This window comes from Silurus meridionalis, chromosome 8 (genome assembly GCF_014805685.1).
Source record: "Silurus meridionalis isolate SWU-2019-XX chromosome 8, ASM1480568v1, whole genome shotgun sequence".
Classification (NCBI taxonomy): Eukaryota; Metazoa; Chordata; class Actinopteri; order Siluriformes; family Siluridae; genus Silurus; species Silurus meridionalis.
Genome location: NC_060891.1, coordinates 27,909,099 through 27,934,534, shown reverse-complemented (window position 1 = coordinate 27,934,534; position 25,436 = coordinate 27,909,099). Strand labels below are relative to the sequence as shown.

Sequence of the window (25,436 nt, the reverse complement as noted above, 5' to 3'; positions counted from 1 at the left end):
AGAGAGAGAGAGAGAGAGAGAGAGAAGAAGATAGCATACATTCTTTATGGCATTTAATAAACTTCTTATTTTAAAATGCTATTTAAATCTATCATTATGTGTCTTTTTGCCTACTGATTTTCATGTCTTTGTGTGTGTATGTCCATGTTTGTGTGTGCATGTGTGTGTGTGTGTGTGTGTGTGTGTGTGTGTGTGTGTGTGTGTGTGTGTGTACCTCTGAGGGACAGCGTATTTTGCTGCGGTCATGTGTGAAATTGTTGTATGTCTGTTTGCTGCCCACTGGTTCCAACTGGCACAAAAGAGAATGGACATAAAGATCATAATAAAGGTGCAGTCAGCAGAAATAATAACACCAACAAGAAGGTTATGACTGTATATTTGAGTAGCTGTTGTAAAACAACAGGGTGGGGGTGGAGTGGTCTCTCAGTGGTTAAGGCTCTGGGTTACTGATCGGAATGTCGAGGGTTCAAGCCCCAGTATCGCCAAGTTCCACTCTTGGGCCCTTGAGCAAGGCCCTTAACCTCTGTGCTCCAGGGGCCCTGTGTATCTGATATGCGAAGAAAGAATTTCACTGTGTTGTAATGTATATGTGACAAAAAAAGGCTATTTTATTCTAAAAGTGAGTCAAATGTGAAACAAAACCACTCTGATGCCCTCTAGTGGCTGTTTGCAGTATAATGTTTTAAACCCCACCCACTCCCATGTTAGTGAATAGAGACTGCGCTAAGCTTTTATTTTTAGTTACATGAATTATTTTCAGAAATAGTTGTCAGGACACAGTCAAGAAACCAACAAACAAACATGGCTTTGCTCAGCTATTTCTGACATTACCGAGCCTTTTGTTTCATTTTTTATTATCTGATCGCCAACCTGATTTCGATTCACATTTACACTATTGTCGAGTCCTGTTGTCTATTCCAGGCCAATTTCCTGACCATTTTTCTGTTTACTCAGTGAGATTATCTGCCTGGTGTGATTATCTGCCCCTGTATCCTCCTGTATATGTGAATTGTAGCAGTAGTGTCCTGCTCAGTTGACCTTGATATCTCCCATAATATTTACCCTTATGGGAAATGTGTTTTGAGGAGGATATGTGGTGATTAAAGGGGGCGTGGTTAATGAGGTGATTGACAGATTCTGGCCTTGTGAACACAGATTTGAAATGTTGGACATTTCTGTAGCAATGTCTTGTGTCTGAGATGTGTTATTGTGTTTCGGTGCAAAAGCATATAAACACACACAAACGTGAGGTACAAAGAACAAGTGCTGAACAAAGAGCTGCGAATATCAGATATATCAGAATCTCATGTGTAATGCAGGGGCTGATGGGTAATATAATCACAGTGTGTAATTGTCCTGTCAGAAGTTTCTTAACATGAAAAACTGAGAGAAATTTCCTAAAAAAAATCATAAAAATCAGACTGTAATCGCTAATAATGTAAGTAAACTAACAGTACTGAAGACACTGAAAGATTCACAGTAGACGACTGGTCATTAATTCATGTCTGGCCTGAAGTGTATTTATGTGTTCATAAGCTAAACATTTGTTTCATAGAGTAAAGGCCATCTCAGCATGATCAGGTTTTTAGAGGTGTGTGGGTCTGTTTGTTTGGTGTGTATTTGTCTATGTGCGTGTGTGTGTGTGTGTGTGTGTGTGTGAGTATGAGTGTGTGTGTGCACTCAGCATATTGGTCCACTGAGTAAAGGCCATCTCAGCATGTTCACACTGTCAGAAAAATGTGTGCATGTTTGTGTAAATGTGTGTGTGTGTGTGTGTTCACCATATTGTTCCACAGTGCGATGGCCATCTCAGCATGTCCACGCTCAGTGAAGTGGAAACAGTCAAATGAGAAGAAGCTTAGGTCTGGTTTCTGGTCCTGCATGAAATACACAGTTTGTGTGTTTATGTGTGTGTTAATAATTAGAGTCTGAGTTAACTCTAATAGTTAGAGTACGGGTTCTCGGTGTGATCGGCTTCTTATAGCATTTTGATAGTTATAGTTATAGTATACTATAGTGAGTTATAGTATAGAACAGAATAGGTATAGTATAGTATTGTTTTGTATAGTATAGTATACTATAGTATAAAAACCAACCCCAGCCACTCTCAGTGCCGGTCCCAAGCCCGGATAAATGGGGAGGGTTGTGTTAGGAAGGGCATCCAGCGTAAAAACATGCCAAATCAAAACATGCGGATGATATCCGCTGTGGTGACCCCTAATGGGAGAAGCCGAAAGAAAGTTATAGTGTACTATACTATAATATAGTATTGTATTGTACAGTATTGTATAATATAGTATTGTATAGTATAGTATAGAATCGTACAGTATTGTACAGTATTGTATTGTGTAGAATTGTACAGTATTGTATAATATAGTATAGTATAGTATATTATTGCATTGAATTGTACAGTATTGTATAGTATTGTACAGTATTGTATTGTGTAATATAGTTTAGTATAGTATTGTATAGAATCGTACAGTATAGTATTGTACAGTATTGTATAGTATTGTATAGTATAGAATTGTACAGTATTGTATAGTATAGTACAGTATTGTATAGTATTGTATAGTATAGAATTGTACAGTATTGTATAGTATTGTACAGTATTGTATAGTATTGTATAGAATCGTACAGTATAGTATTGTACAGTATTGTATAGTATTGTATAGTATAGAATTGTACAGTATTGTATAGTATAGTACAGTATTGTATAGTATTGTATAGTATAGAATTGTACAGTATTGTATAGTATTGTACAGTATTGTATAGTATTGTATAGTATAGAATTGTACAGTATTGTATAGTATAGTACAGTATTGTATAGTATAGAATTGTACAGTATTGTATAGTATTGTACAGTATTGTATAGTATTGTATAGAATCGCATAGTATAGTATTGTACAGTATTGTATAGTATTGTATAGTATAGAATTGTACAGTATTGTATAGTATAGTACAGTATTGTATAGTATTGTATAGTATAGAATTGTACAGTATTGTATAGTATTGTACAGTATTGTATAGTATTGTATAGAATCGTACAGTATAGTATTGTACAGTATTGTATAGTATTGTATAGTATAGAATTGTACAGTATTGTATAGTATAGTACAGTATTGTATAGTATTGTATAGTATAGAATTGTACAGTATTGTATAGTATTGTACAGTATTGTATAGTATTGTATAGTATAGAATTGTACAGTATTGTATAGTATAGTATTGTACAGTATAGTATAGTATTGTACAGTATTGTATAGTATTGTATAGTATTGTACAATATTGTATAGAATCGTACAGTATTGTACAGTATTGTATAGTATTGTGCAGTATTGTATAGAACAGTATTGTGCAGTATTGTATAGTATTGAACAGTATTGTATAGTATTGTACAGTATTGTACAGTATTGTATAGTATTGTACAGTATTGTATAGAATCGTACAGTATTGTACAGTATTGTATTGTACAGTATTGTATAGTATTGTACAGTATAGTATTGTACAATATTGTACAGTATAGTATTGTACAGTATTGTATAGTATTGTACAGTATTGTACAGTATTGTATAGTATTGTACAGTATAGTATTGTATAGAATCGTACAGTATAGTATTGTACAGTATTGTATAGTATTGTATAGTATAGAATTGTACAGTATTGTATAGTATAGTACAGTATTGTATAGTATTGTATAGTATAGAATTGTACAGTATTGTATAGTATTGTACAGTATTGTATAGTATTGTATAGAATCGTACAGTATAGTATAGTATTGTACAGTATTGTATAGTATTGTATAGTATAGAATTGTACAGTATTGTATAGTATAGTACAGTATTGTATAGTATTGTATAGTATAGAATTGTACAGTATTGTATAGTATTGTACAGTATTGTATAGTATTGTATAGTATAGAATTGTACAGTATTGTATAGTATAGTACAGTATTGTATAGTATTGTATAGTATAGAATTGTACAGTATTGTATAGTATTGTACAGTATTGTATAGTATTGTATAGAATCGTACAGTATAGTATTGTACAGTATTGTATAGTATTGTATAGTATAGAATTGTACAGTATTGTATAGTATAGTACAGTATTGTATAGTATTGTATAGTATAGAATTGTACAGTATTGTATAGTATTGTACAGTATTGTATAGTATTGTATAGAATCGTACAGTATAGTATTGTACAGTATTGTATAGTATTGTATAGTATAGAATTGTACAGTATTGTATAGTATAGTACAGTATTGTATAGTATTGTATAGTATAGAATTGTACAGTATTGTATAGTATTGTACAGTATTGTATAGTATTGTATAGTATAGAATTGTACAGTATTGTATAGTATAGTATTGTACAGTATAGTATAGTATTGTACAGTATTGTATAGTATTGTATAGTATTGTACAATATTGTATAGAATCGCATAGTATTGTACAGTATTGTATAGTATTGTGCAGTATTGTATAGAACAGTATTGTGCAGTATTGTATAGTATTGAACAGTATTGTATAGTATTGTACAGTATTGTACAGTATTGTATAGTATTGTACAGTATTGTATAGAATCGTACAGTATTGTACAGTATTGTATTGTACAGTATTGTATAGTATTGTACAGTATAGTATTGTACAATATTGTACAGTATAGTATTGTACAGTATTGTATAGTATTGTACAGTATTGTACAGTATTGTATAGTATTGTACAGTATAGTATTGTACAGTATTGTACAGTATTGTATGGTATTGTACAGTATTGTACAGTATTGTACAGTATTGTATAGTATAGTATTGTACAGTATTGTACAGTATAGTATTGTACAGTATAGTATTGTACAGTATTGTACAGTATAGTACAGTATAGTATTGTACAGTATAGTATTGTACAGTATTGTATAGTATAGTATTGTACAGTATTGTACAGTATAGTATTGTACAGTATAGTATTGTACAGTATTGTATAGTATTGTACAGTATTGTATAGTATTGTACAGTATTGTACAGTATTGTATAGTATTGTACAGTATTGTATAGTATAGTATTGTACAGTATTGTATAGTATTGTACAGTATTGTACTGTACAGTATTGTACAGTATTGTATTGTACAGTATTGTATAGTATTGTACAGTATATTATTGTACAGTATTGTACAGTATAGTATTGTACAGTATTGTACAGTATAGTATTGTGCAGTATTGTATGGTATTGTACAGTATAGTATTGTACAGTATTGTATAGTATTGTACAGTATTGTACAGTATAGTATTGAACAGTATTGTATAGTATTGTATAGTATTGTACAGTATAGTATTGAACAGTATTGTATAGTATTGTACTGTACAGTATAGAATAGTTGATACTATAAAGCATGCTTTCTTCCAACTTTCTAAGTTCTTTAGAAAGTATGTTTCGACGTGGAATTAAAAAAGAACATTTTTAATGCTCAATAAAGAACTTATTCAGGGGTGATGCTGAGCTGCTTCTGATCCTCCACAAGATCTACACCAGGCAAAACCATGTCTGTCTAACCCAACTTTATATTTTTTTCCTTTTTATTTAAATCTTATGGCTCAGAATGCCGGGCATTTCCACACTGTATTTTTGAAAGGTTGAGCAGTTTATGACAAAATGGCTGCTCACTTGGTGAACAGTGAATTAAAAATTGTGTAGTAGTATTTACTGTAAATCAGTCATTATAGACACATTTTTACTGAAATCTTTAACACTGAGCCTTATTGATAAAGGTAGATATAAACAATTTATTGAATGAATTGATGGAAATGTATGCAAAGGAAGATTAATGTTGAGCTGATGTAAACTTTTATATCATCGTTATAGTTAACCTTTTAAAATGTAACTTTTCTATCTGGAATTTACTGTCAGGCTGAAACTGTTTAAAGTTTAAAGAGTTGATTCCATTATCTAGACTTCAGAATCACACCCTCGTGCTGGTTTACAAGGTCAGGGACTGAGAGTAAACTTAAAATAAGGATGATAATGATATATTTTAATGTTCACTGCCTTTTTTGGTGAATATCCTTGAAAAGTCTGGAGAAATCAGTTGTTAATTTAATTTATTTTTTTTAAATAAAAAGTAACCAATATATTTATTTTTCTTGCTTTCCACCAAGTAAGCTGCTCTGGCTGAAACCATGGCCTGAGGGTACATCATTCCCTTCATGCTTTTCACTAGAATTTTTTATTTTTGTTTATTTTCCCACCATATGCACTCCCCCCGTCAGGAGATTTGCTCTGACTGGCAATCTATTTATACAGTATCTCACAAAAGTAAGTGCACCCCTCACATTTCAGCAACTTCTCTCAATCTTCTCAAGGGACAATCCTATAGAAAAAAAAACGTGGATATATTTTAGAGTAGTCAATGTGCAGCTGTATATCAGTACAGATTTACTGTCCTCCAAAAGTAACTCATCCTACAGTCATTATTGTCTTAATAACTGGCAACAAAAGTAAGTACACCCTCAGTGATAACAGCTGTATGTAAACATGTAAATCCACATGTTCTATTCATCATGTTCATGTTCTTGTCTGCTTATCAGAACCATATAAATGTGTGTATCGTGTATTAGAGCAGTTACAATGTGGAGCTTTGAGTCGATTCTCTCACACTGACCACTGGATGTTCTACATGGACCTCATGGTAAAGAGTCTCTGAGGATGTGAGAATTATTACTGTTTCTCTCCACTAAGATGCCAAGGCTGTAAGAAGATCAGTATCACACAGAAACTGAGTTACAGTGCAGTGTTCAGGGTCATACAGAGGTTCTCCAACACGGGTTCCACTCGGAACGGACCTCACAAAGGTCCATCATGAGACTGATGAGACTAAGATAAACTTGTTTGGCTCAGATGATGTCCAGCATGTGTGGAGACGCCCTGGTGAGGAGCACCAAGAAAATTGCATCTTGCCTACAGTCAAGCATGGTGGTGGTAGCATCATGGTCTGGGGCTGCATGAGTGCTGCTGGTACTGAGGAGCAGCGGATCATTGAGGGAAACATGGATTTCAACACGCACTGTGACATTCTGAAGCAGAACATGATGCTCTCCCTTCAGAAACCATCCAAATTTTAGTTTCCCAACATAATAACGACCCCAAACACACTGCCAAGATGAAAACTGCCCTGCTAAGGAAGCTGAAGGTGAAGGTGAAGGTGATGGAGTGGCCAAGTCTCCAGACCTGAACCCTATTGAGAACCTGTGGGCCTCAAGCAGAAGGTGGAGAAGCTCCATGTGTGTAACATCCAGCAGCTTCGTGATGTCATTATGGAGGAGAGGAAGAGGATCCCAGCAACAACCTGTGCAGCTTTGAGTTCCACACCCAGGAGGAGTAAAGCAGAGTAAAGCTCCACACAATATTCACACTTTGGACACATTTGTGACGTGTTCACTGAGGGTGCACTCACTTTAGTTGCCAGTTATTGACACAAAATCCAAGTTATTTTCAGAGGACAGTAAATCTGTACTTCTATAAAAGCTGCACATTGACTCCTCTAAAATATATCCATGTTTCATTTCTATAGTTATGTTCTTTGAGGAAATATACTGAAGAGGTTGGTAAAATAGTTGTTGAAATATAAATATAAATATTAATTTATTTAAGTTTCTCCACTCACAGCTCCCACTGGAATCACTGTGCGTTGGAAGAAAGGCTGCAGAACTACAGCAAAGTCCTCTCTGCTCTTATATTGTCCTCCAGACACCAGCTTTTCAGTCTCCATCTAACCATAATGACAAGAGAATTTTGTTATACAGAGTTTAAAGTGCTGAAACAATGGATGGGTTATAAAGATCATTTTTTTAATATTCTCATATTTAATAAAGGGCAAAATGTAGGGTATATATATATATATATATATATATACACAGAATCTTTATAACCTGTATTTGCTGATTGATCTTCTTCATCTCCATCATCTCCTCTGTGTTCTCTTTAGGATACAGGAAACATGGACACAGGGTCCTGACACACACACATACACACACACACACACACACAAAAATCTTTTGCATCAATTGGAAAAGAAAAAAAAAGCACTATATGAACATGAACATTGAGAGATGTGAATCATTTACGGCTGTAAGACGGTGCATCCTGTGGAGTCTGACTTTATCTTGCGCATTTCCTCAATCTGTGGGACTTCTACAACATTTACCAGCACTCTGGGTACCTACACACACACACACACACACACACACACACACACACACACACACACACACACACACACACTCGTTAGTAAACTGTACAGTACACACTGTAAACCTGCTTCTACATTTCATTATATAATTACACCCTTTTTACTTTCTCACCTCATCATACAGGATGTCCAGAGCATCCCTGATGTGTCCTACATACTTTTTAGGGGAAAGAGATGTCTGGATGTACACACACACACACACACACACACACACACACACACACACACACAAAATAAAATGTAGTAAAATAATTGGGAAAGAAAGAATAATTAAATTATGATTAAAGTTACTGTAGTCTTTCTTTGTCTGTCTCTTTGCCTTTTTCTTATTCCATCTCTCCTTTTTCTTTGTTGTTGTCTGTTGGTTTCTGTCCCCCCCCCTCTTTCTCTCTCTTTCTCCATTTCTTTAGTTTTTGCTTTAGCTCATCACAGTAATTGAGATCATGTTGTTTCTTGACTGAAAACTTCACCACACACCACACTGTTTCTATGGAGTGTCCCTGTGAATGAGGTGTTTCAATAGAAGCAATGCATCCGATCCAGCATTAATACTGTATAAACCTTCACTACAGTCAGAGATGTTGTTATAGAACATTTATCCAGAATTCAGCAGTGCTGTGAGAAACAACATTGCATTTTCCCCCTCAGATGGAGGAAGGTTATCCATCAGCAAATCATCTTCCACTTACCGGGTTTTCGCAGTACTCACACAGATCATTAACACCAATGAACAGAGTCACCAGCTTCCAGTCCTGGTCCAAATCCACACTCTGGGACAAAATAAATGAAAATAAATCATGAAGGAAATGATTTAAATGTAATTAAATCACAGTGTACATGATTTAATGAGCAACTTCCGATACATGGCCAAAAGTGGAGACCTGACCATAAAACCAGTGTGTTTAACTAATCATCCCAGTCCATTTAATTCCATTCGCTGTTATGATAACTCCATTCTTCCAGGATGATGTTCCGCTCTATTTTAGAGTGCGCTTGTGGAGAATTGTGGACATTTATTCAGCCACAAAGGTGTTAGTAAAGTAAGGAACTGATCTAGCAGTGATAAGGAGGACTGGGGTGCAGTCAGTGTTTACATTCATCCTGTTAATAGTGTTGAGGTCAGAGCTCTATAGCAGGAGATCTTCCACTCTAAACCATGTGGAGCAGATCTTCATGGAGCTTGCTTTGTGCACAAGGTCATGCTGAAACCGGTTTGGTCTCCTAAATAACATTTGGTGCATACGCAAAAACAAAGACATTCCATGCATTTGTATTACTCCAAATTGAGGGAAGTTTTGGAAAACAGTTCAGGGGAAGAACCATGTATGGCTGGAAAGGTTGGGTGTCCTAATACTTTTGGCCATACAGTGTATTTGCAAAATGCTTGAGTGAAATTTCTGGATGGAAAGAATTAAGTGATGCTCACTGTGCTGCTCTTTAAAGCCTCCACCAGGTCCCTGACCTGACCCGGGATATCCCTGTAAAACACACATTAAACACTAAACGTGAACTTTGAGTGCATCTGTGTATGTCCAGTTTCAAGAGTGTGTGTGTGTGTGTGTGTGTGTGTGTGTGTGTGTGTGTGTGTGTGTGTGTGTGTGTTACATTGCTTTAGCTCCTCTCACAGCCATATTAAAGCCGTTGGGCCTCGTGCTGCGTCCTTGCGAAAAGCCGAAAACATGCGGGTTGAATTTTTTCAGAATGTCTGCAGGAGAGCAAATATTTACTGTATTAATTATCATCAGTATGATACATTAATTAAGTTTGCAACCGAGAGCTGTTTTTTTTTTTACTTTGCCAAAAAAAAAAACCAGTGCAAAAATTTAATTACCTGAATATCTAAAGCCTGAATATCCAAATATCCAAAGCCTGAAGTGTTTTTTGTGCTCAGGGAGTGCAAACCATGTGCAAAGTTTTTCACAACACTGAAATAATTATTTGTTATGCCTAATACCAACACCAAGACCAGCGAGAAAATATTAAAAATAATGTTTGGAGGCAGAGAGCAGTGGAAAGCATACTGTGCAAGCCAAAACAAGTGGAATGTTCAAGCAATGATTCAACTAAATACTAAACACTGATCACCATCGCTCGCAAATACTAAACACTGATCACTATCGCTCGCAAATACTAAACACTGATCACTATCGCTCGCAAATACTAAACACTGATCACCATCGCACCCAAATACTAAACACTGATCACCATGGCACCCAAATACTAAACACTGATCACCATCGCTCGCAAATACTAAACACTGATCACCATCGCACCCAAATACTAAACACTGATCACTATCGCTCGCAAATACTAAACACTGATCACCATCGCACCCAAATACTAAACACTGATCACCATGGCACCCAAATACTAAACACTGATCACTATCGCTCGCAAATACTAAACACTGATCACTATCGCTCGCAAATACTAAACACTGATCACCATCGTACCCAAATACTAAACACTGATCACTATCGCTCGCAAATACTAAACACTGATCACTATCGCTCGCAAATACTAAACACTGATCACTATCGCTCGCAAATACTAAACACTGATTACTATTGCTTGCAAATACTAAACACTGAACACCATCGCTCACAAATACTAAACACTGATCACCATCGCTCGCAAATACTAAACACTGATCACTATCGCTCGCAAATACTAAACACTGATCACTATCGCTCGCAAATACTAAACACTGATTACTATTGCTCGCAAATACTAAACACTGAACACCATCGCTCACAAATACTAAACACGGATCACTATCGCAAATACTAAACACTGATCACCATTGCACCCAAATACTAAACACTGAACACCATCGCACGCAAATACTAAACACTGATCACCATCGCTCGCAAATACTAAACACTGATCACCATCGCACGCAAATACTAAACACTGATCACCATCGCTCGCAAATACTAAACACTGATCACCATCGCTCGCAAATACTAAACACTGATTACTATTGCTCGCAAATACTAAACACTGAACACCATCGCTCACAAATACTAAACACGGATCACTATCGCTCGCAAATACTAAACACTGATCACCATTGCACCCAAATACTAAACACTGAACACCATCGCACGCAAATACTAAACACTGATCACCATCACACCCAAATACTAAACACTGATCACCATCGCTCGCAAATACTAAACACTGATCACCATCACACCCAAATACTAAACACTGATCACCATCGCTCGCAAATACTAAACACTGATCACCATCGCTTCCAAATACTAATCAATGATCACCATGGCTTGCAAATATTAAACACTGATCACTTTTGCTTGCAAATACTAAACACTGATCACCATCACTCCTAAACACTAATCACTGATCACCATTGCTCCTTAACACTAATCACTGATCATTATTTATCCTAAACACTAATCACTCACTGGTAAAATAGCTCAAAGGTAAAATATTTTTATTGAGATATTTTTTATTTGTATTTAAAAAAAAAATAAAGATAGTATAAAACATAGACAAATGCTAACTGCTATAGTCCTGTTAACTCACTTGCTAGTGTAGTGACTGTTTCCAGAGACTCATCACCTCCGATGCTGTCGATCAAATCACACAGATCATTACAAATACCATCAAATCAACTTATTTAGTTCTGTAAACTAGCGATGATGTCACTGCATAACTTACCTCCAGGACACGCCCCTGTCCTCATTCAGCAACTGCTGAAGTATGTCTGTAGATTTTGCACGAAAACCAGCCTGATAGAAAAACAGTGTGTGAGTGTGTGTGTGTGTGTGTGTGTGTGTGTTTGTTACATTTATATTCATGTAATACATTCTGTCACGTTAACACACATACAAACAAACATCATATACTCACAGATTTTTCCATACACGCAAACTTCACATACAAACAAACTTAATATACACACAAACTTCTACTACACACAAACTTCCCATACACACAGACTAACTTACAGTTATGGAGTCCCCGAGAGCAGCGATGATGGTAATGTCTCCTGGTCGCAGTCTGTGAACTGTGAAAGAGAAACAGGTCTGAGAAATGAGGTACGAGACATAAACATCCACCAGTTCCGCAGTGTACACACTCGGCCTCACCTGAGGAAGGTACAGTGTCTGAAGGAGCAGTGTGTGTGCAGGAGAAGTCACTGCCCCAGTTCTGCACACACACACACACACACACACACACACACACACACACACACACAATGAAAATATTCAATATGTAGAGGAATAAAACACACAATGACAAAATAATGCAATAAAAAAACAGAATAAACACACACACACACACACACACACGGCTGTGAAATAGGATGTTCACAGCACCGGTATATCGTCATAACCCGAGGCTCTGATTTGAGGGTTGGATGGCGTTGCTCAGGAATTGACTCACCTCACTAATGGGCGTAGCTACATATTTCAGTACGCTGTTCCCATTGGTTGAAAAATAAGGGGCAGTCTATAGAGCAATAAAATGAAAACACTACAATAAATAAAGACATAATTCCAGTTCGCAGGGACATTTTGCACCAAAATCATGGGTTTGGCGTCATGGCAATGAAATAATACATCAATTTGGCTTTGAATGTGACCTTCAGAACAACTTACCGCAGAAGGACACTTCATGGCCACGTTCTCATTAAAGTCCACAGATGTGGTTTTACTGTGTTCGGGCTCCAACTAATAAACACACACACACAATATATACATATACACAGTGGTGTGAAAAAATCCTGATATCATATTTTTATTTTTTTTGCATGTTTTTCACACTTTAATGTTTCAGATCATTAAACTAATTTAAATATTAATAAAGGAGAACACAAGTAAACACAACATGCAGTTTTTAAATGAAGGTTTTTATTATTGAGACCAGTTACTAGGTTTAGGGGGCAAACACTTTTTCACACAGGGCCATGTAGTTTTAGTTTTTCCCTCAATAATAAAAACCTGAATATTTGTGTTTATTTAATTGAAGTGTACATTTGTTTTTATAAAGAAAATCTAATAATAATCACATTTTTTCTGTAATAAAACACAGTATTTCATAATTTGATATGTTATTTTGGTTGTTTTGCACAACCAGATGTAAATGAAAAATGACCCACTGTAATTATGGTAAATATGTGTGTGTGTGTGTGTGTGTGTGTGTGTGTGTGTGTGTGTGTGTGTGTGTTTGTACAATCACATCTTTGTAGAATGCTTGCTCGTTAGTGCAGCACCAGTGAAGAGTGAAGTGTAGAACTCACCATGTTGTTCCACAGAGCTCGGGCCATGAGAGTGTGAGATTTCTGACTCAGATGGAAACAATCCCCAGCGAAGAACGAGCGATCAGGAGTTCCATTCTGAAAAAGGTTCCAAAGTAGAAAGACGCATAACTCGTATACAATCCTGCTACAAATTCACAAGATTTGGTTAAAACCCTTCACAACACAGATCATTAAAATGCACCATGTTTATTCCATTTGGTAGATTCCCTTATCCAGAGCAACCTACACATATCTCCTTCATACACCTGAGAAGGGTGAGTTAAGGGCCCTGCTCAAGGGCCCTGCATGGTGGCTCTGGGATTTAAACTCACACCCTTAGTAGCAGTCCAACATCTTAACCGTTGGATACCTACGAGCCTTGTTTCTGCATTTCTGGGCCTTTTAGATCCTTTCTCCTTTTTGTTTAGATGTTTTAATTTAAATACTTATGCTATAAAAAGCCAAAGAGACTGTACAAATAATATATGTGTATTATATTAAAAAAATTATATCATTTTGAAATGTTATATATATCTTTTATAATCAATTTGTAAGGTTAAAAAATAATAATAATTTATGTATTTAATTAATTAATGATTAGTTTAATTTAATTAAAAAATGTATTACATCTGATCAACTTTTATTTATTTATTTATTTATTTATTTATTTATTTATTTAATGATTAATTTCATGTATTTACCGGCAGCACTGGAAAGGTCGTGTTTCTGAAAAATGGCTGCAAGACCACAGTGAAGTCTGTGTGAGTGTTATAGCCACCAGAGTCCACCAGGTTTCTTGTTGCAATCTGAGGATACACACATACAGGCATCATCATCATCATCATCATCATCATCATCATCATCTTCATCATCAGGACATGTGCACTGTATTAACTCTTTAAAGAATAATGTATATTTAATGTACAATGAGAAGTTAAAACCTTGGCGTATTTTTTTCCCCTTGAAAGTGAAATGAAATATGAACTCATAAAGTTTTAAATGTTTCTGATTGGATGTAATTTTTTCGTTTTTTATTTCATATTCCAAAATGTACCCAATTTTTTAATAAGCTTTTGTTTACTGTGCTATGACTTTGTTCTCTTATTATTATTATTTTTTGATTGTATTATATTAAATAATACTTTTAGAAAAGTCGGATTTTGATATTCATTATAATTAATTCGTCTCAATGTCCTGCATTCCATGTTTACAGTACAAGTTCAAAATACAAGTTGTTGCTCTCTGTGATTTTCTGTCATGAAGGTGAAGATGAGGGTGAATATGAAGGTGAATATGAGGGTGAATATGAGGTTGAAGATGAAGGTGAACATGAAGGTGAAGATGAAGGTGAAGATGAGGGTGAATATGAGGGTGAATATGAAGGTGAACTTGAGGGTGAACATGAAGGTGAACATGAGGGTGAATATGAAGGTGAATATGAAGGTGAACATGAGGGTGAATATGAAGGTGAATATGAAGGTGAACTTGAGGGTGAACATGAAGGTGAACATGAGGGTGAAAATGAAGGTGAATATGAAGGTGAACATGAGGGTGAATATGAAGGTGAATATGAAGGTGAACATGAGGGTGAACATGAAGGTGAACATGAGGGTGAACATGAGGGTGAATATGAGGGTGAACATGAGGGTGAACATGAAGGTGAACATGAGGGTGAACATGAAGGTGAACATGAAGGTGAACATGAGGGTGAACATGAGGGTAAACATGAAGGTGAATATGAGGGTGAATATGAGGGTGAACATGAGGGTGAACATGAAGGTGAACATGAGGGTGAACATGAAGGTGAACATGAAGGTGAACATGAGGGTGAACATGAGGGTGAACATGAAGGTGAATATGAGGGTGAATATGAGGGTGAATATGAAGGTGAACATGAGGGTGAACATGAGGGTGAACATGAAGGTGAATATGAAGGTGAACATGAGGGTGAACATGAAGGTGAACATGAGGGTGAACATGAAGGTGAATATGAAGGTGAATATGAAGGTGAATATGAGGGTGAATATGAAGGTGAATATGAAGGTGAATATGAGGGTGAATATGAGGGTGAATATGGGGGTGAACATGGGGGTGAATATGAGGGTGAATATGAGGGTGAATATGGGGGTGAATATGGGGATGAATATGAGGGTGAATATGAGGGTGAATATGAGGGTGAATATGAAGGTGAACATGAAGGTGAACATGAGGGTGAACATGGGGGTGAATATGAGGGTGAATATGAAGGTGAATATGAAGGTGAATATGGGGGTGAATATGGGGGTGAATATGGGGGTGAATATGAAGGTGAATATGAGGGTGAATATGAGGGTGAATATGAAGGTAAATATGAGGGTGAATATGAAGGTGAATATGAAGGTGAATATGGTGTGAATATAAGGGGGATTATGGGGTGAATATGGGGGTGAACATGAGGGTGAACATGGGGGTGAATATGAGGGTGAATATGAAGGTGAATATGGGGGTGAATATGAGGGTGAATATGGGGGTGAATATGAGGGTGAATATTGGGGTGAATATGAAGGTGAATATGAGGGTGAATATGAGGGTGAATATGAAGGTGAACATGAAGGTGAACATGAGGGTGAACATGGGGGTGAACATGAGGGTGAATATGAGGGTTAATATGAAGGTGAATATGAGGGTAAATATGAGGGTGAAAATGAAGGTGAATATGAGGGTGAATATGAGGGTGAATATGAAGGTGAATATGAAGGTGAATATGGTGTGAATATAAGGGGGGATTATGGGGGTGAATATGGGGGTGAACATGAGGGTGAACATGGGGGTGAATATGAGGGTGAATATGAAGGTGAATATGGGGGTGAATATGAGGGTGAATATGGGGGTGAATATGAGGGTGAATATTGGGGTGAATATGAAGGTGAATATGAGGGTGAATATGAAGGTGAACATGAAGGTGAACATGAGGGTGAACATGGGGGTGAATATGAGGGTGAATATGAGGGTTAATATGAAGGTGAATATGAGGGTAAATATAAGGGTGAAAATGAAGGTGAATATGAAGGTGAATATGAGGGTGAATATGAGGGTGAATATGAAGGTGAATATGAGGGTGAATATGAAGGTGAATATGGGGTGAATATGAGGGTGAATATGAAGGTGAATATGAGGGTGAATATGTAGGTGAATATGGGGTGAATATGAGGGTGAATATGAGGGTGAATATGAAGGTGAACATGAAGGTGAACATGAGGGTGAACATGGGGGTGAATATGAGGTGAATATGAAGGTGAATATGAAGGTGAATATGGGGGTGAATATGGGGGTGAATATGAAGGTGAATATGAGGGTGAATATGAGGGTGAATATGAAGGTAAATATGAGGGTGAATATGAAGGTGAATATGAAGGTGAATATGGTGTGAATATAAGGGGGATTATGGGGTGAATATGGGGGTGAACATGAGGGTGAACATGGGGGTGAATATGAGGGTGAATATGAAGGTGAATATGGGGGTGAATATGAGGGTGAATATTGGGGTGAATATGAAGGTGAATATGAGGGTGAATATGAGGGTGAATATGAAGGTGAACATGAAGGTGAACATGAGGGTGAACATGGGGGTGAACATGAGGGTGAATATGAGGGTTAATATGAAGGTGAATATGAGGGTAAATATGAGGGTGAAAATGAAGGTGAATATGAGGGTGAATATGAGGGTGAATATGAAGGTGAATATGAAGGTGAATATGGTGTGAATATAAGGGGGATTATGGGGTGAATATGGGGTGAACATGAGGGTGAACATGGGGTGAATATGAGGGTGAATATGAAGGTGAATATGGGGTGAATATGAGGGTGAATATGGGGTGAATATGAGGGTGAATATTGGGGTGAATATGAAGGTGAATATGAGGGTGAATATGAAGGTGAACATGAAGGTGAACATGAGGGTGAACATGGGGTGAATATGAGGGTGAATATGAGGTTAATATGAAGGTGAATATGAGGGTAAATATAAGGGTGAAAATGAAGGTGAATATGAAGGTGAACATGAGGGTGAATATGAGGGTGAATATGAAGGTGAATATGAGGGTGAATATGAAGCTGAATATGGGGTGAATATGAGGGTGAATATGAAGGTGAATATGAGGGTGAATATGTAGGTGAATATGGGGTGAATATGAGGGTGAATATGAGGGTGAATATGAAGGTGAATATGAGGGTGAATATGAGGGTGAATATGGGGTGAATATGAGGGTGAATATGAAGGTGAATATGAGGGTGAATATGAGGGTGAATATGAAGGTGAATATGAAGGTGAATATGAGGGTGAATATGAGGGTGAATATGAAGGTGAATATGAAGGTGAATATGAAGGTGAATATGGGGTGAATATGAGGGTAAATATGAAGGTGAATGTGAGGGTGAATATGAAGGTGAATATGGGGTGAATATGGGGTGAATATGAGGGTGAATATGAAGGTGAATATGAAGGTGAATATGAGGGTGAATATGAGGGTGAATATGAGGGTGAATATGAAGGTGAATATGAAGGTGAATATGGGGTGAATATAAGGGGAATATGGGGTGAATATGGGGGTAACCATGAGGGTGAACATGGGGTGAACATGAGGGTGAATATGAAGGTGAATATGAGGGTGAATATGAAGGTGAATATGGGGGTGAATATGAGGGTGAATATGGGGGTGAATATGAGGGTGAATATGAGGGTGAATATGAAGGTGAATATGAGGGTGAATATGAGGGTTAATATGAAGGTGAATATGAGGGTGAATATGAGGGTGAATATGGAGGTGAATATGGGGTGAATATGGGGTGAATATGAGGTGAATATAAAGGTGAATATGAGGGTGAATATGAAGGTGAATATGGGGTGAATATGGGGTGAATATGGGGTGAATATGAAGGTGAATATGAGGGTGAATATGAAGGTGAATATGAAGGTGAATATGAGGGTGAATATGAAGGTGAATATGAGGGTGAATATGAGGGTGAATATGAAGGTGAATATGAGGGTGAATATGAAGGTGAATATGAAGGTGAATATGAGGGTGAATATGAAGGTGAATATGGGGTGAATATGAGGGTGAATATGGGGTGAATATGAGGGTGAATATGAGGGTAAATATGAAGGTGAATATGAGGGTGAATATGAAGGTGAATATGGGGTGAATATGAGGTGAATATGAGGTGAATATGAGGGTGAATATGAAGGTGAATATGGGGTGAATATGAGGGTGAATATGAAGGTGAATATGAAGGTGAATATGAGGGTAAATATGAAGGTGAATATGAGGGTGAATATGAAGGTGAATATGGGGTGAATATGAGGGTGAATATGAGGGTGAATATGAAGGTGAATATGAGGGTGAATATGAAGGTGAATATGAGGGTGAATATGAAGGTGAATATGAGGGTGAATATGAGGGTGAATATGAAGGTGAATATCAGGGTGAATATGAGGGTGAATATGAGGGTGAATATGAAGGTGAATATGAGGGTGAATATGAAGGTGAATATGAGGGTGAATATGAAGGTGAATATGGGGTGAATATGAGGGTGAATATGAAGGTGAATATGAAGGTGAATATCAGGGTGAATATGAGGGTGAATATGATGGTGAATATGAAGGTGAATATGAGGGTGAATATGAGGGTGAATATGAAGGTGAATATGAAGGTGAATATGAGGGTGAATATGAGGGTGAATCTTCTTCTTCTTCTTCTTCTTCTTTCGGCTGCTCCCATTAGGGGTCGCCACAGCGGATCATCCGTCTCCACACCACCCTGTCCTCTACATCTGCCTCTTTACACCAACTACCTGCATGTCTTCCTCACCACATCCATGAACCTCCTTTTGGCCTTCCTCTTTCCTCCTACCTGGTGGCTCCATCCTCAGCATTCTTCTACCAATATAATTTATGTCCCTCCTCTGCACATGTCCAAACCATCTCAATCTCGCCTCCCTCACCTTGTCACCAAAACATCCTACATGCGCTGTCCCTCTAATAAACTCATTTCTAATCTTATCCATCCTCGTCACTCCCAACGAAAACCTCAACATCTTTAGCTCTGCTACCTCCAGCTCCACCTCCTGTCTTTTACTCAATGCCACTGTCTCTAAACCATACAACATCGCAGGTCTCACCACAGTCCTATAAACTTTCCCTTTCAATTTTGCAGATACCCTACTATCACAAATCACTCCTGTCACTCTTCTCCACCCACTCCACCCTGCCTGCACTCTTTTCTTCACTTCTCTAACACACTCTCCATTACTTTGCACTGTTGAACCCAGGTACCTGAATTCCTCCACCTTCTGAAGCTCTTCTCCTGCAACCGCACCACTCCACTGCCCTCCCTCTCATTCACACACATGTACTCTGTCTTACTCCTACTGAGTTTCATTCCCCTTCTCTCCAGTGCATATCTCCACCTCTCCAGGCTCTTCTCAACCTGCTCCCTACTCTCACAACAAATCACAATATCATCCGCAAACATCATAGTCCAGGAGACTCCTGTCTGACCTCGTCCGTCAACCTGTCCATCACCACTGCAAACAGGAAAGGGCTCAGGGCCGATCCTTGATGCAGTCCAACCTTCACTCTAAACCAGTCTGTCGTACCTACTGCACACTTCACTGCCGTCACACTGTCCTCATACATGTCCTGCACCACCCTTACATACTTCTCCGACACACCTGACTTCCTCATACAGTACCACAACTCCTCTCTTGGCACCCTGTCGACGCCTTCTCTAAATCCACAAATACACAATGCAATTCCTTCTGTCCTTCTCTATACTTCTCCATCAACATTCTCAAAGCAAATATGGCATCTGTGGTGCTCTTCCTCGGCATGAAACCATACTGTTGCTCACAGATGGTCACCTCTTCTCTCAGCCTGGCTTCCACTACTCTTTCCCATAACTTCATGGTGTGACTGATCAACTTAATACCCCTGTAGTTACTGCAGGTCTGCACATCTCCTTTATGCTTAAAGATCGGTACCAGCACACTCTTTCTCCATTCCTCAGGCATCTTCTCACCTTCCAAAATCCTGTTAAACAATCTGGTCAAAACCCCACTGCCATCTCTCCTAAACATCTCCACGCTTCCACCGGTATGTCATCTGGTCCAACCGACTTTCCACTCTTCATCCTCTTAATCGCTGCTCTCACTTCCTCCTTACTAATCTTATCTACATCCTGCTTCACCATCTCCACATCATCCAACCTTCTCTCTCTGATTTTCCTCATTCATCAGCTGCTCAAAATACTCCCTCCACCTTCTCAACACACTCTCCTCACTAGTCAACACATTTCCTCTCCATCCTTTACTGCTCTAACTTGCAGTACATCCTTTCCAGCTCGGTCCCTCTGCCTGGCCAATCGGTACAAATCCTTTTCTCCTTCCTTAGTGTCCAACCTCTCATACAGCTCCTCATATGCCTTTTCCTTGGCTTTCGCCACATCCTCTTAACCTGCTGCCGCATCTCCTTGTACTCCTGCCTACTTTTCTCATCACTCTGTCTATCCCACTTCTGTTTTGCCAACCTCTTTCTCCTTATGCTCTCCTGCACTTCCTCATTCCACCACCACGTCTCCTTGTCTTCCTTTCTATTTCCAGATGTCACACCAAGTACTTTTCTAGCTGCCTCCCTCATCACTCCTGCAGTAGTTGCCCAATCATCCAACACCTCCTTAACACCACTGAGCCTCTCTGACCTCTTCCCTGAACCTCACACTACACTCTTCCTCCTTCAGTTTCCACCATCTTATTCTTCTTTCAGTCCTCACTCTCCTCCTCTTCATCCTCGCCTCCAAAACCATCCTACAGACCACCATCCTATGCTGTCTAGCTACACTGTCCCCTGCCAACACCTTACAGTCGCCAATCTCCTTCAGGTTGCATCTCCTGCATAGCACATAGTCCACCTGTGTGCACCTTCCTCCACTCTTATACGTCACCCTATGATCCTCCTTCTTTTAAAATAAGTGTTCACCACTGCCATTTCCATCCTTTTAGCAAAATCTACCACCATCTGCCCTTCCACATTCCTCTCCTTAAAACCATACCTACCCATCACCTCCTCATCACCTCTGTTCCCTTCACCCACATGCCCATTAAAGTCCGCCCCAATCACTAACCGTTCTTTCCTAGGTACACCATCTACCACTTCATCTAATTCACTCCAGAATCTTTCCTTCTCCTCCATCTCACAGCCAACTTGTGGAGCATAGGCACTGATGACATTTATCATCATCCTTCAACTTCCACCTTCACGATCATCACCCTATCAGAAACTCTCTTCACCTCCACTACACTCTTACTGTACTCTTCCTTCAGAATCACCCCTACACCATTTCTCTTTCCATCCACACCATGATAAAACAGTTTAAACCCACCTCCAATGTTCCTGGCCTTACTCCCTTTCCACTTGGTCTCCTGAACACACAACATATCTACCTTTCTCCTCTCCATCATATCAGCTACCTCTCTCCCTTTACCCGTCATAGTACCAACATTTAAAGTACCAACCCGAACCTCCACTCTCCTACACTGCTCCTTTCCCTGCCGTCTCTGTAGACGTCTTCCTCCTCTCCTTCTCCTCCTTCGGCCAACAGTAGCCCAATTTCCACCGGTACCCTGTCGGCCAACGATACCTGTGGCGGTCGTTGTTAACCCGGGCCTCGACCGATCCGGTATGAAATTCTCATTTGTGATCCGCATATTTGATTTGGCACGTGTTTTACGCTGGATGCCCTTCCTAACGCAACCCTCCCCATTTACCCGGGCTTGGGACCGGCACTAAGAATGCACTGGCTTGTGCCTCCCTAATGGCTGGGTTGAATATGAGGGTGAATATGAAGGTGAATATGAAGGTGAATATGAGGGTGAATATGAGGGTGAATATGAGGGTGAATATGAAGGTGAATATGAGGGTGAATATGAGGGTGAATATGAAGGTGAATATGAAGGTGAATATGGGGGTGAATATGAGGGTGAATATGAAGGTGAATATGAAGGTGAATATGAAGGTGAATATGAGGGTGAATATGAGGGTGAACATGGGGGTGAATATGAGGGTGAATATGAGGGTGAATATGAAGGTGAATATGAAGGTGAATATGAGGGTGAATATGAGGGTGAACATGGGGGTGAATATGAGGGTGAATATGAGGGTGAATATGAAGGTGAATATGAGGGTGAATATGAGGGTGAATATGAGGGTGAATATGAAGGTGAATATGAAGGTGAATATGAGGGTGAATATGAGGGTGAATATGAAGGTGAATATGAAGGTGAATATGAGGGTGAATATGAGGGTGAATATGGGGTGAATATGAGGGTGAATATGAGGGTGAATATGAAGGTGAATATGAGGGTGAATATGAGGGTGAATATGAAGGTGAATATGAAGGTGAATATGGGGGTGAATATGAGGGTGAATATGAAGGTGAATATGAGGGTGAATATGAAGGTGAATATGAGGGTGAATATGAGGGTGAATATGAGGGTGAACATGGGGTGAATATGAGGTGAATATGAGGGTGAATATGAAGGTGAATATGAAGGTGAATATGAGGGTGAATATGAGGGTGAACATGGGGGTGAATATGAGGGTGAATATGAGGGTGAATATGAAGGTGAATAAGAGGGTGAATATGAGGGTGAATATGAAGATGAATATGAAGGTGAATATGGGGGTGAATATGAGAGTAAATCCTTCTTCTCAGACAAATTTACACACATTTGAATTATAAAATGCGTTGCTGACTACACACCTTATACGCTTTATTCATTTCTATCAAAGCCTGAAGTTCTGATGATCCTTCTGCAGGGTTCACTACACAGGGACATATACTCCTTCAACACACAAACACACACACAGACACACACACACACACACACACACACACACACACACACACACACACACACACAACCATACACACACGAACAATTCAACATTACAAACGTAAAGCCGTTAAACGTTAAAAACCAAATTGTAACCAATATAATTCAGTAGGTAAAAAAATCATCATAATCACTTACATATTTTTTATAGTTTACAAAACAAATTAAATAAACAATCCTACAAAAAATATGTAATAAAATATGATTTATACATAAAATATATTTTTTATATGTATATATAATATACTAATTTTCTATGGTTTTATTATTATTATGATTATCTTCAATAATACTACTAATAATAAATATTAATAATAATAATAAAAATCCCAATTTATTTGTTTACATTTATATTATTTGGCAGATGCCTTTATCAAGAGTGACTTACAATGATCTCATTTATAAATCTGTGCAAGTGAGGTGTAAGGGCCTTTCTCAAGGGCCCAGCAGTGGCTGCTTAGTGGAGCTGGGATTTAAACTCAAGACCATCTGATCAGAAGTCTAACATTGTAACCCCTAAACTACCACCTTCCCTATTCCATCATTAATATTCAGTTTTTTATTATTTAAGTTTTTTTATTAGAATGGAATTTTAATAATAAGATCACAATGTTCATGAAGAATTGTTTAGGAAGTTGTGTAATAATCTGTAATGACCTGAAGATGCTGTGACTCACCTGACCAGCCAGGTGGGGCAGCCGAGTTTGGAGTCCTGGTGCAGCTGGCGCAGAGAAACGATGTCAAAAAGTTCTACCAGATTCACTAGAACACGGGGAACCTGCAAGACAAGATAAGAACACACACACACACACACACACACACACACACACACACACACACACACACAGGCCACACCTCCTTTATTGGGACTGACAGATATAAAGGCCACACCTCCTTTATTGGGACTGACAGATATAAAGGCCACACCTCCTTTATTGGGACTGACAGATATAAAGGCCACACCTCCTTTATTGGGACTGACAGATATAAAGGCCACACCTCCTTTATTGGGACTGACAGATATAAAGGCCACACCTCCTTTATTGGGACTGACAGATATAAAGGCCACGTCTCCTTTATTAGAACTGACAGATATAAGGGCCACACCTCCTTTATTGGGACTGACAGATAAAAGGCCACGCCTCCTTTATTGGGACTGACAGATATAAAGGCCACGCCTCCTTTATTGGGACTGACAGATATAAAGGCCACGTCTCCTTTATTAGAACTGACAGATATAAGGGCCACACCTCCTTTATTGGGACTGACAGATAAAAGGCCACGCCTCCTTTATTGGGACTGACAGATATAAAGGCCATGCCTCCTTTATTGGGACTGACAGATATAAAGGCCACGCCCCCTTCACTGTCTATTACTATTCTGAAAAGGAAACATCTGTTTAGCCCTGCATCTTTATTATTTTCTTAAATACTCTGTTTTACCTCCTCCTGTAAGATGTCCAAAGCGACACCGATGTTCTTGGCAAAGTTCTCAGCAGAGTAAAAGTCCTAGAAGAAGATAAAAACATGATGTATATGATCTAACAACAAATAAAATCCGAGCTTAAAGAATTACATATGAATGAAAGTCAGGCATACCGGGTCTGTGCACTGTTCACACAGATCATTCCCTCCGATTAACAATGTGATGACCTTCCAGTCGTTTTGGAAATCAATTCGCTGGACAGAGAATGAGGGAGAGAGCGAGAGATAGAGAGAGAGAGAGAGAGAGAGAGAGAGAGAGAGAGAGAGAGAGAGAGAGAGAGAGAGAGAGAGAGAGAGAGAGAGAGAGAGAGAGAGAGAGAGCAAGAGAGAGAGAGAGCGAGAGAGAGAGAGAGCGAGAGAGAGAGAGCAAGAGAGAGAGATTATGGATGCTGCCACTTTATAGGGACAAATACATTATTCATGAATGTCTGAAGGCACAAGGTATAGCTGTAAAACAGAAGGCCAGCAACAAAAACGGTTAGAGTGAATACATTAATAACTATAACTATAATAAACTATAA

General features: G+C 38.3%; 1 protein-coding gene across 2 annotated transcripts in view; it reads right to left on the bottom strand.

Annotated features, from left to right (window-relative positions):
- Nucleotides 1-25,436, bottom strand: part of plb1 (phospholipase B1) — a 45,177-nt gene that overhangs the window by 423 nt on the left and 19,318 nt on the right. For both annotated transcript variants that reach the window (XM_046856700.1, XM_046856699.1), the window contains exons 21-41: nt 25,030-25,110; nt 24,874-24,939; nt 24,109-24,209; nt 23,299-23,380; nt 14,206-14,310; nt 13,505-13,600; nt 12,864-12,935; nt 12,649-12,714; nt 12,351-12,411; nt 12,210-12,268; nt 11,920-11,990; nt 11,785-11,828; nt 9,841-9,940; nt 9,662-9,713; nt 8,925-9,005; nt 8,348-8,413; nt 8,111-8,205; nt 7,916-7,997; nt 7,651-7,755; nt 1,782-1,877; nt 215-289 (exon numbers count right to left, since the gene is read on the bottom strand). In XM_046856700.1, the coding sequence (XP_046712656.1) occupies nt 215-289; nt 1,782-1,877; nt 7,651-7,755; nt 7,916-7,997; nt 8,111-8,205; nt 8,348-8,413; nt 8,925-9,005; nt 9,662-9,713; nt 9,841-9,940; nt 11,785-11,828; nt 11,920-11,990; nt 12,210-12,268; nt 12,351-12,411; nt 12,649-12,714; nt 12,864-12,935; nt 13,505-13,600; nt 14,206-14,310; nt 23,299-23,380; nt 24,109-24,209; nt 24,874-24,939; nt 25,030-25,110 (1,656 nt within the window). The remainder of the gene's footprint in view (nt 1-214; nt 290-1,781; nt 1,878-7,650; nt 7,756-7,915; nt 7,998-8,110; nt 8,206-8,347; nt 8,414-8,924; nt 9,006-9,661; nt 9,714-9,840; nt 9,941-11,784; nt 11,829-11,919; nt 11,991-12,209; nt 12,269-12,350; nt 12,412-12,648; nt 12,715-12,863; nt 12,936-13,504; nt 13,601-14,205; nt 14,311-23,298; nt 23,381-24,108; nt 24,210-24,873; nt 24,940-25,029; nt 25,111-25,436) is intronic.